The 11,310-nt window shown below is 45.5% G+C and overlaps 3 protein-coding genes across 4 annotated transcripts; 1 reads left to right on the top strand and 2 right to left on the bottom strand.

Annotated features, from left to right (window-relative positions):
* Positions 1 to 910: 910 nt before the first annotated feature.
* LOC133889974 (uncharacterized) lies at positions 911 to 3,318 on the bottom strand. 2 transcript variants are annotated; one of them, XM_062330401.1, is made up of 7 exons: positions 3,062 to 3,318; positions 2,660 to 2,757; positions 2,485 to 2,544; positions 2,340 to 2,397; positions 2,081 to 2,218; positions 1,496 to 1,663; positions 911 to 1,409 (listed from the first exon to the last, which is right to left on the bottom strand). In XM_062330401.1, the coding sequence occupies exons 2-7, from the start codon at positions 2,716 to 2,718 to the stop codon at positions 1,338 to 1,340; spliced, it is 555 nt and encodes a 184-aa protein (XP_062186385.1). In that variant the 5' UTR covers positions 2,719 to 2,757; positions 3,062 to 3,318; the 3' UTR covers positions 911 to 1,337. The 2 variants fall into 2 exon arrangements, with proteins under 2 accessions (XP_062186385.1, XP_062186386.1); XM_062330402.1 differs by having other exon boundaries at positions 2,485 to 2,547; positions 2,662 to 2,757.
* A 3,024-nt stretch (positions 3,319 to 6,342) lies between these two features.
* LOC133890566 (probable transcription factor At3g04930) lies at positions 6,343 to 8,345 on the bottom strand. Its single transcript, XM_062330998.1, has one exon. The coding sequence runs from the start codon at positions 8,032 to 8,034 to the stop codon at positions 6,886 to 6,888; it is 1,149 nt and encodes a 382-aa protein (XP_062186982.1). The 5' UTR covers positions 8,035 to 8,345; the 3' UTR covers positions 6,343 to 6,885.
* Positions 8,346 to 8,863: 518 nt separating this feature from the next.
* Positions 8,864 to 10,960, top strand: LOC133890565 (H/ACA ribonucleoprotein complex subunit 4-like). The gene has a single exon (XM_062330997.1). It carries the CDS (start codon positions 8,951 to 8,953, stop codon positions 10,709 to 10,711), a length of 1,761 nt encoding a protein of 586 aa, XP_062186981.1. The 5' UTR covers positions 8,864 to 8,950; the 3' UTR covers positions 10,712 to 10,960.
* Positions 10,961 to 11,310: the final 350 nt, after the last annotated feature.

Below are 11,310 nucleotides of genomic sequence, written 5' to 3'. Positions count from 1 at the left end.
TTACATGTAATATTTGTCACTGTATGTCCCATGTAATGTTTGTCATCAATGTAACCTCCGTGCCGTGTAATATACTAATAGTGCTTCACATCTACAATTGTTCTTAAAAAAATAGATTTTGTATCATCCAAACAATACGTCACTACAAAATTACTCATACAATTTTACATCAAATAAATAAATAAATATCGATAAATTTACATCGATCCAAAATTTCCAAAAATTAACTACTTTGTGATGCCGTTTTGACCATTTTTTGACCGTTTCAATCTAAAATATCGACAACTAACATTTTTCACCGAATGAATATGCACTATTTTTAAAATTAGCGTATACAAAAATTAAATTAAAAAACAAATTTCCCCACCACCCCTGGGAGGACGGCAAGGGGCTACCCAACCTCTCAATAGGGCGGTAACGGGAGCGACCAAGGGGGCAGGCCCTACCCGCCCTCTGGCACCGTCACCTTTGACCGCCCTCTTTTAGGAGAGGGTAAACGCCTATAGTTGTCAGCTTCGATCTTTCATTCCAAACGTGAGAGGGAGTCTCGAATAATGTGTCACCGTTGCTTACAGTGAGGGCGTGTCTAATAATACATGTCATCTAGATATAAGATTGTCCATATCAGTTTGTTGTTGTTGTAGGTTTCATCTTTAGTCTACACCAAGTTGCTTAGGACAAAAACTTTATTGTTGTTGTTGATGCTGCTACTGCTTTTATACTTTGTTTACATATTACTATGGAAATAAATTGAAGACAATATCTTGTCCCAAGTGTTGTAAATTATTGAACAGGAGTGCTATTGAACTGCTGACTCGAAACTGCATGAGTAGTTTAACTTTAGGTTTGCTAATTAAATCAAGTGCCCAAAACACATGTTTGCAGTGGAAAAAAAAAAAGGCCGCCGAAGTACAGTAAAAGGAACAATTGCTGTAGAGTTTCAAGAAAAACTTCACCCATTAGACGTACAAGCATGCCAAGATATTTTTACATCGACGGTTGTCGAATAAGTGGAGTAGGACATAGGTGGTGATCCAAGATCGCAATGGGCATGCTGTGCACAAACGCCTTTGTGTTCCCTCTAGGTACGCTCTACTCAAACAAAACTGCAGGTACATAGCAAACTAGCCTGGTCTGTTCTTCATGAATGTTGGCAGAAAAAGTTTTCCAAATGTTGGGGTCAGATTGATATGCCACGATTTCGTAACATCATTGATCCCCTTTTAAAACTTCTTCCTTGTGTCCATGTTAACCCACCACTCACATGCTCTTGAAATGTTACACGCCCAGAAGTTTGATTTCTTATAGTCCACCATGTTACTGGACTAGGAGCTCATTTACGGTTCATCAGCCAGCTTACTACCCTTCAGGACCTCATCAATAGTCTTGTTGATTATGCTATCTCTGGCCTAATATGCATTTCAACACAGACTTCATGAATACTTTCTATACAGTACAGGGTATCGGAATAAATGAGAACAGAAAGCAAGCTGACCTTTACACCAATGGCGAGTGCTGTTCTGACATTCACCACGTGACCTAACCTCAGTGAGCCTCCTTTGTTGTCCTTGAGGCACAATACGGGAACCTGCCTCGTAGATGCGAGGGTTGGTATGTGTTTTGTTAACCATTTGGGATTGCAATCAGCAGCTACAAGGACAGCCTGCAATATCACATTACAAGATGAGAAATATTTGTTTCAGTCATTCAGTGTTCTGTGTATGGACATTGCGGTCATAGATGTGTAACAATTGGACATTAAAAGACCATGTTTACACTTTGCAGAAAACATCATATACTTGATGCAAGAATTTATTATTAAGTCTTGAAAACACAGCATGTAACTAAAATATGTTGAAAAGTTGTCACATTCAAGAAAATTTTACTAGGCAAGCAATACGACACTGATGTCTTTCTCTTCACTAAAGGAAAACGGCACAAATAATGCAATTAGATCAAATATATGCTGCAATTAAGAACCCATCTCCTTCCACCTAATATATACACAAAGGAACTCCAATTCCATAGGAAAGATTGCCTATGGAGGCACACCAATAGCAAATTAGGAAAGAAAATCAACCTGAAGTGGCACCATAGGAGCTCTACTCTGACCTGAGACAGTTTGTGCTTCACTAGAACTGTGAGTAGAATGAGTAGCAGGAGAAGGCATTCGCTCGAGAACCCTTGTCACATCATTGACCCCAATGGCAAATTGTTGCTGCAAAGGGCAAAAGTCATAAATGCAAAAGAAAAAACACAATCTACTGAGCTTGCTCAGGAGAACAAACTACCGGTAACAATGGTAAAAATTTAGCGAAACCAAGTAAGGATAACAATACCTTCATCCATATCTTTTCTGGTAGTCCTCCCTTTGAAGCCTTTGCAACCTCCACACTCCTAGAGAACAATACATTTAAGCTCTTCTAAGCATCAGAATGAAGCAGCAGGAAGGGAAAAAAAAACCAAGAGAATAACAGTTCTTACCTGACAAGTTTCGATAATAGGTCATCAAGAGCGTCTCCTCCAATGGAATCTGGAGTCAACCTGCTTAGAGAAAGAACACCAAATGAATTAGCAACGCGAAGAATCAGCTGAATTAGCATCACAAATCATAACTGGAAAGACCAATAAAAGGACAAAAACAGGGCAATGCGTGTACACTTCTTCAGCATCTTTCAACGACTTGGTTGGCTTCAGGGACTTCCTCTTGTTGATCATCGGCACCAAACAGGGAAATGCTAGTACCCAGGGGAGCACCTATTAAAAGAAACAGTAGCGGAATTGACCTCTTCATTTCAAATAAGGGATTACTACATTCGATTTACAGCATCCCCGATACTTTGAAGAAACACCTGTACACTGAACGATTCAAAGAACTATAGACTTGCAACACCAAAGCGCAGTGACTGAATCATGAATTGTTGGCCAGAGGTCTCAATGCTCATACAGACTTGAGTTAAAAGGGCCAATTGTGTACCCCCCCCCCCCCCCCACAGAGGCAGAGTCAGAAGATAGGCTCAAACACATGAACTGTGAGCATGAAAATAATCAGCAGTAATACCTGAGTAGCAGCCCGCCGCCGGGTTGAGGTCAGCCGTCAACACGTCGACGCCGAGTGAAGTCCCCTTGGGCCGTCGCGGCGGCGGAGGCGTCAGCGGAGATGTCCCTACCGTCCTTCCGCCCGCTGGAAGCGCGGGAAGGCAGCAAGCGCGGGGAGGCGGCGGCGTCCGGCACGGGAGGCGGCGAGCAGCGATCGCTCGGCAACTCGCAACTGCTTTGGCTGGCTAGGTTTTGACTTTTGTGGGCCGGGATTTGGGAAGGCCTTTCTCCATTAGAATTCAGGCAGCAACGCTAACGGGCCCGTTTATGTCTCCAATTGCCGGGTTTGAGCGCCGCTCCGATCTGCTGCCAAAACTGGGAACTGTTTTTATTTTTATATTTTTAAAATAAAAAAATTAAATATATTTTAAACTTTGACTATTAATAATTTTTAAAATACTTGCTTTGGAAACATGAAAAACGTATAGGTAGATTTAGGGGTGAAAATGGATAAAATATATCTGAATTATCCGATATTCGTATCCGTCAAAACACGAATATGGATATCCATATCCGTATTCGTTTCTAAAACAGATACTAAAATGGATGTATCTAAATTCGTTTTTGAGAATCCGATTCAAATGTGGATATTAGAATTGCTTTAAATTCAGATGTGAAAATAGATAATATCCGTATCCGCCAACCAGAGAACCAAATTTTGCTAATATTTTAGAAATTTCAGAAGTGAACAAAATTTATATATTTCGGATCAATCAAATTTGAACAAATTTCTGTCAAATTTGGCCAAAAAAATTAATTTCCAACATGAATTTCGAATTAAATTTCTAAAATTTCGGTAATTACAGTAATTTCAAATCTGAACAAATTTTTTGCGCACATAAATAAAAATTGTTATCGTTAAAAGTATAGGATATTTGCTTACAACCCGATCGAGTAGATATTCGGATGCGAATTTGGATTTGAACTATTTGATTTGTAAGATATTCAGATTTATATTCGTATTTGTATTAAAATATAGATAACAATATGAAAAATGGACTATTCAATCCGTTTCCATCCTTAGGTAGATTTAGTTTGAAAAATATTTTCATAACTCATAAATTTATTAAATTTATAAATATATTATAATAAAAAATATTGATCAAAGTACACATTAGAGACTGTGTCATATATAAAATGTCAAAGTATTTTTATTTTATTGGAGGGAGTAAAAATACAACGACGCTGGCTGCGCCCGATCCCGGTCGGGGCTAGTAACACGGCTGCCGTCCATCGCTCGGAATCGTCTACGCACGGCGCCTTTATCCGTCGTCCCTCAGAACCGAGGGTGCTTCTTCGTGCTGGGCTGAGCCTCCGAGGAGGTGCTGCACCGCTTGAGGTAGCCGTCGAGCGTCTTCTGCTGCTTGGAGGGGCTTGGTCTGCTGTCGCTCTGGGAAACGTCCAGTGTCTTCTCCTGCCCGTCCAGCATCTGGAGAAGAAAAAAAAGTTGCGTTCTCAGACTCATGGCATGAATCATTGGCATGCAGAAACTTGTATGTTACTGGTAGCTATAATTGGGTTCTTAATTACGCTGTACGCATGCACATGTTTGATTATCGAGCGTCCACATGTTTGATTATCGAGCGTCTCTACCACCACCTTGTCCGCTTCTACATACAACAGTGCCGCTGTCGCAGGATGTGGATCTTCAAATCTATCATGCCAGTGCTGCTTGAAGAGGCAACATTGTCTGCGCTGGACAAAGGTGCAGAAGGAGCAATGACACCATATTATGCCACAAGCGTCTCTACCAACACCTTGGCTAGGGCGTTCACGGCCTGCGAGGTAAAGCTCTTATCGGATTCGAAATCTGACAGTTCTGATACCAAATTATTATGATTTATAATCATAACAGAGATAAACATCCGTCGATAAGATAGCTGAGCTATGTCAGCTGCTAGAGATGGGATATTTAAACTATAGATGAGAGGGACGAATATTAAGGAGAATAGATTAATTCTTCTTACATGATCATATAGAGAGGAAATATTATAATCCTAAATTAACTTCAAATCCTAATTTATCAAACTTATCTCCTATTAGATTGAAAACTAAATCAAACTTTATCTCATAACCAAATCAAATGCAACTCTTATCAAACTTTATCTCCTAATTAAATGACGAGTCTTAATCACCATCATAACATCTACTAAACTGGTGCTACAGCAACCATGGTACTGTTCACACACGTGAATAGTAATTCTGGGCGTGAACAATAATCTCTGCACATTACACCTACCTTACTTAACTCTCGCCCAGAAGCTGCGGGTGAGCTTCCAGAAACGGTAACTTCAATGGCAGACAAAGTTCACATCTTGATTTCACGACGAAGTATTGCCGTCTCACCGTGGTTTATACATAAGAACCGGAACAGTAGAAAATACAGGAGAATCGCAACAGCAATGAAGAAATCAGCCAGTGCCAGAAGTGATCAACTTAAATCCAACAGTATATATAGCTTGGATCAACAAGGAATCAGGACCCCAGCATCCCCAAGTGCAGAAGCCGGTTCATTTCAGTTTTGGTACTTCACAGTAATAATTTAGTGAGGAAAGTACAGAAACTATGATCAAAATGGATATCCAAACTACAAATCAAGCGTGGTGTCTTCCAAATTGCAGTTGAAAGGCAGACAAGGTAATCAGCACTGGAATTAAACCAGCATTCATTGTTGTTCAATCTTTCCAAGTCGGCAGGATGAAAAGCACACACAATGGCTTCTTCCGAGTGAAGCAACCAAGCTTCACAATGATACAGTAAAACAAGTGTACATCTATATCTGCCCACTTGTTTTATTTTTCCTCTTTCTTCTCCCCCAGCCCCTCCCCATCTCTCTGGAGACAGAGCAGAGCCGAGGAGAGGGAAGATAGGTAGGAAACCAGAGCATAGAGCAAACCAGGAGGATCTGGCAACAACAGTAAAAGTGGCTGCAACAGGCATAGGCGAGCTGGTGACTAGAGCCCTCTCGTCTTAAGCCCACTTCAGCATTTCACAGTCTACCAACATAAGAAAAAAAAAGTCTGCCATTCTGACATTCTGTTGTATGCCGATATATTACGCAAGTTTCTGTTTAACATGATGTTCTGGCCTCCAAAGTTGATGCACAACAACAAACTCCAGACTTGAGAATGCCAGTGCATGTTATTGAGCGATAAGCTTAGAAACACAACCCTATTTCGTATAGGCTATATCTTTGTCTTATTCTCACAGGGAAAATAAAAAGGAAATTTGGATGTAATCGCATTGGACAGAATACTAACCATTTATTGCATGCAGATTTAACATGGTAAGTTTGCATGTTTACAAAAAAGAACCATAGCCATGATCAACACAAATCGAACTGTCACCTATTTGGTATATCCCTATTGCCTTTCTCAAGCTGTTCCATACAGCCTCTTTTACTCTATATGAATTCCATGACCTTTCCAAACATGACTATTCATCATCATTCATCAGTACTGTAACACAATCTAATCTGTTTAATATAATCATATAACTTGATGACAACACACACAAAAAGGGGAAAGGAAACCAAGGCAAATAACAATAATCCGTAATTTTGATAAATTATTTGCAAGTGTTCATCTTTCTATAGAGTAAAAGAGACGATCAGAATGGCAGCTGACATCACTGAGCAATTAGAACCATAAACAAACTAGTTCCAAGCCCCAACCCAGTTAACAATATCCTTTTATAGACGGAAATGTGCAGAAATACCTAAGCACCTACACTAAGAATTATACCAAGAACCCTAAAATGAGAGAGACCTTCTCGTCTTATCACACATCAAGTCCCAGGTGTGGAGGACTTGAGCTCCTCGAGCGTGGCATTCACCTGGTCCTGCAGCAGCTCGATCCTCTTCAAGTACACCTCCAGCTCCAAAATCCGCTGCTTCCTCCATTTTCCCCCTTCCATGGGCAATCCAAGCGGTGGCTCAGGCAGTTTTGAACCAAAGGGGTTTGCTCCGACATTTATCACTGCATGTATCATCTCCTTAAATAGAGGAGTCAGGCAACTCTTCTCAGCATCCAGAACACCTGATTGAGGTGACATGACCGGCAACCTGAGAGGCTCTGAGCCATCCATGGTCACCGTCACTGGCATTGGAGTCTGAGGAAGTGCAGGGAGGGAGTCATCCATCTTGACAGGCACTGATACAGGCAATTGCACTGGCTGAGGGGGCTGCACCATGTTGGTGGCATGGGCAGTGCCAGCGCCAGCGCCAACTTCCGTCGCACGCCTACGGCGACGCTGCCGCCCTGAGGGAGACTTGACTTCCCCATTGGGGCTGGTGTTCGCAGGTACGGGAGTGGCGGCAGGTGCTGCTGCAGAAGTGGCGACAACGTCTTCATCGTCAGAGTCAGCCGAGGGATCACGGCCGTGCTTATTTGCAGGGCGCCAGATGTTGCGTGCTATCTCGAAGATGGCCTGCTCGTGCGGAGAGCGGAAGGAGAAGGTGACGCCAGAGTCGCGGAGGCGAGCGACGCAATTGCGGTACTTGCGCTTGAGGCGGCGGAGCTTCTCGACGAGCTGGCTCTTGGAGAAGTCGAGCTGGAGGCGGCGGCGCATGTCATCGTAGAACGGGTCGGTGTCGTACTGGTGTGACGCGAACGCCGTGCCGCGCGCGGCGGTGAATTCCGCGAAGCCGCGGAGGATCACGATCTCGTCCTCCTCGGTCCAGAGGCGCTGGAAGAGGGGCCGCCGCTCGCTGCCATTGCCGGAGGTGACCGGGCAACCGCCGCTGCCGCCCGCCGGGACGGCACGGGGCAGGGCGGTGGCAGAGGAAGAGGTGGGGTTGGGGAGGCCCGGATCGGAGGGGTCGAGGAGGTGAGCGTCGGGGAAGTCGCCGTCTTCGGAGTCGCCGCCGCCGCCTTCCGCGGGGAAGGAGATGCCGGCGGCGGCGGCGACCGACGGGTCGTCGCCGGTAGGAAGCATTGGATCAGAGATGGGATTTGATAGGGATTAGGGTCCAGATGCGGGATTTGTGGGAATTGGGATCGACGGGGGTTTGGATTATCTTGGGTTTTCCCCATTTTGGGGGTCGCCGCAAATCGTTGGAGCTGTTCCATTTTCGTACCTCTAAAATTTTGACATTACATGTTTGCCCTTATTAAGTTGCAAATCAGTGTTTAGTTTGGAGTTGTTCCATTTTCGTACCTCTAAAATTTTGGTATTACATGTTTGCCCTTATTAAGTTGCAAATCACAGTTCAGTTTGGAGTTGTTGCATTTTCGTACCTCTACAATTTTTATATTACATGTTTTCCCTTATTAAGTTGCAAAGCCCCCATTTCCCCAATGCTCAATTCTTCTCACACCCTTCCATTCTTTGGTGTTCTTACGAAATGAACCCTAACCGTATGTTGGGCAAGAAATTTACACTGCGATTAACTTGACATTTTTTCACAGTCTAAAAAAATGTTTTCCTTTAATTTCGCGTGCCTCGATAGGGCACGTCCACACTATCCTCCACGGTGAAGCATAATTTTTTTCTTACCCTGGTGCATGTGCACCAAGGCAGTTGAACTTGGTTTCGCGCCTGCTCTCAGTGGGACACCGAAGTACCCATATCTGGAACGTGTTTATGATCGTAATGAAAAACTTTAATTAAAATTCTTAAAAAAGAAATAAAATGGTTGTCTCAAACCTCAGTACCTCAGCATTCTTCTACTTCGGCCCGGTCCAGCCTGAAAGCCCATAGGCCCAACACATGATCGGTCCATTACCTACCCACTAAACCCTAAACCCTTCCCCTTAAAACCACCCTTCCTCCATTACCGCCACGCCGCCGCCGCCCCCCTCACTTCCCTCGCCGCCAAAACCTTAGTACCTAACCCACCCGAACCGCCGCCATGTCGTCCACGCCGCCGGCCGTCGCGTCCCCCGCTTCTGAGCAGGCTAAATCCAAGAAGAAGAAGCACAAGTCGAAGGACGCCACCGCAGCCGCCGCCGCCACCGACCCGCCGTCGCTCGCCGAGGCCGAGGAGAAGACGGATGGCTACCTCATCAAGCCCCAGTCCCTGGTGCCGTCCCTCGACACCTCCACCTGGCCGCTTCTCCTCAAGAACTACGACCGCCTCAACGTCCGCACGGGCCACTACACACCGCTCCCCTCCGGTCACTCGCCGCTCAAGCGCCCCCTCGCCGAGTTCCTCCGCTACGGCATCATCAACCTCGACAAGCCGTCGAACCCATCCTCCCACGAGGTGGTTGCCTGGATCAAGCGCCTCCTCCGCTCCGAGAAGACCGGCCACAGCGGCACGCTCGACCCCAAGGTCACCGGCAACCTCATCGTCTGCATCGACCGCGCCACGCGTCTCGTGAAGTCGCAGCAGGGCGCCGGCAAGGAGTACGTCTGCGTCGCCCGCTTCCACGCCGCCGTGCCGGACACCGCCCGCGTTGCCCGCGCTCTCGAGGCCCTCACAGGCGCCGTGTTCCAGCGCCCGCCGCTCATCTCCGCGGTCAAGCGCCAGCTCAGGGTGCGGACCATCTACGAGAGCAAGCTCCTGGAGCACGATACCGAGCGCCACCTTGCGGTGTTCTGGATCTCCTGCGAGGCAGGTACCTATGTCCGGACACTCTGTGTGCACCTTGGCCTGCTCCTTGGTGTTGGTGCGCATATGCAGGAGCTGCGCCGTGTCCGGTCAGGGATCCTCGGGGAGCAGGACAATATGGTGACCATGCACGATGTGATGGATGCGATGTGGGCGTTAGATAACTACAAGGACGAGACCTACCTGAGGCGCGTCGTCATGCCGCTTGAGGTACTGCTTACTAGCTACAAGAGGCTTGTTGTTAAGGACTCTGCTGTAAATGCTATCTGTTATGGTGCCAAGCTTATGATCCCTGGGTTGCTCCGGTTTGAGAATGATATTGAGACTGGGGAGGAGGTGGTTCTCATGACTACAAAGGGGGAGGCGATTGCCATTGGTATTGCTGAGATGACCACTGCTGTCATGGCGACATGTGACCATGGTGCAGTGGCAAAGATCAAGAGGGTGGTGATGGACAGAGACACATACCCGAGGAAATGGGGGCTTGGCCCGGTGGCACTCAAGAAGAAAAAGCTGGTTGCTGAGGGCCTCCTCGACAAGCATGGGAAGCCAAATGAGAAGACACCAGCTGAGTGGCTTCGGAATGTTGTGCTTCCCACTGGTGGTGATGTATCAATTGCTAGCATCGCAGCTGCTCCTGAGCCACAGAAAGTGAAGGTGGAACAGGATGCAGTTCCGACTGAAGAGGTCAATGAGAAGAAAAAGAAGAAGAGACAGAAGGATGAGGAGGGTGCTGATGCCGATGCTTCCGTTCCTGCGAAGAAGATCAAGGTTGAGGAAGCTGCCGAGGCAGTGGAAGGGGAGAAGAGTGAGAAGAAGAAGAAGAAAAAGAAAGATAAGGGCGAATCAGGATCAATTGAGGCGGTGGAAGTGCAGGAGACGGACAATCTGGCTGATGAGAAGGATGGCAGCGAGAAGAAAAAGAAGAAGAAGAAGAGCAAGGAAGGAAGCGATGCTGCAGATCCAGAGAGTGCTCAAAATGGAGATTGCGTGGAAGCTGAGAAGAGTGAAAAGAAAAAGAAGAAAAAGAAGAGTCGAGATACAGAGGAGGCACAGTAGGTAGAACAGCTTGCATGGCTGGTTGTCTTTGTTCTGGACTTGCAGGGGAAGTTTCAAATGCATCTCTTGCTTGCTTTGTGTATCCCTTGCAACCGTTATAGGCCTAATGTACCATCCTTAGGTTGTTACCATTCTACTGCTTTGAACTACTATGACAAGTGGCTATATTTTCATTGAAACTCTTGAACAACGATGCCTGTATTGTTGTTTCAGTTATCCGATAATGCAATGAGTTTTGCTTCGTCTTGACTTACTGTGTTCTGTTGGATTGATATTAATGCGCTTGCCAATCTGTGATCAGTCTGCTTTGCTGATGTTCTTGTACTTAAGTTGCAATTCTTAAATATATTGTTGGATTTCAACATTTACACCACTGTAGGAGTTAGGTTCTGACGTGCTTATTGTTTGAACGATCGTAAAACTTGGATGGCATCTTACATTGCTACAGGGAGATAGTCTATGCTCTGTAGAGAGATGCATTAGATGGTCTCTGCTCTTGAGAGGTATCCTCATTTTTTGTGTCCAAAATGCAATGAATGCTTGTGCTGCAGGTGATTGCTGAGTGCCATTATAAAGTGAAACTTGCAACTTCATCCAAA

This window comes from Phragmites australis, chromosome 14, assembly GCF_958298935.1.
Source record: "Phragmites australis chromosome 14, lpPhrAust1.1, whole genome shotgun sequence".
NCBI classification, from domain to species: Eukaryota; Viridiplantae; Streptophyta; class Magnoliopsida; order Poales; family Poaceae; genus Phragmites; species Phragmites australis.
Note: the sequence above shows the minus strand (reverse complement) of the source record. Positions and strands in the feature narration are given on the sequence as shown.

What these genes read in the sequence shown, in the direction of transcription:
- LOC133889974 (XM_062330401.1), bottom strand. Translation starts at nt 2,718, where the DNA reads ATGATCAACAAGAGGAAGTCCCTGAAGCCAACCAAGTCGTTGAAAGAT. An exon ending in CTATTATCGAAACTTGTCAG is followed by an intron (nt 2,398 to 2,484) that starts GTAAGAACTGTT and finishes ATTGTTCTCTAG; the next exon opens with GAGTGTGGAGGTTGCAAAGG. An exon ending in CAGAAAAGATATGGATGAAG is followed by an intron (nt 2,219 to 2,339) that starts GTATTGTTATCC and finishes TGCCCTTTGCAG; the next exon opens with CAACAATTTGCCATTGGGGT.
- LOC133890565 (XM_062330997.1), top strand. Translation starts at nt 8,951, where the DNA reads ATGTCGTCCACGCCGCCGGCCGTCGCGTCCCCCGCTTCTGAGCAGGCT.
- LOC133890566 (XM_062330998.1), bottom strand. Translation starts at nt 8,034, where the DNA reads ATGCTTCCTACCGGCGACGACCCGTCGGTCGCCGCCGCCGCCGGCATC.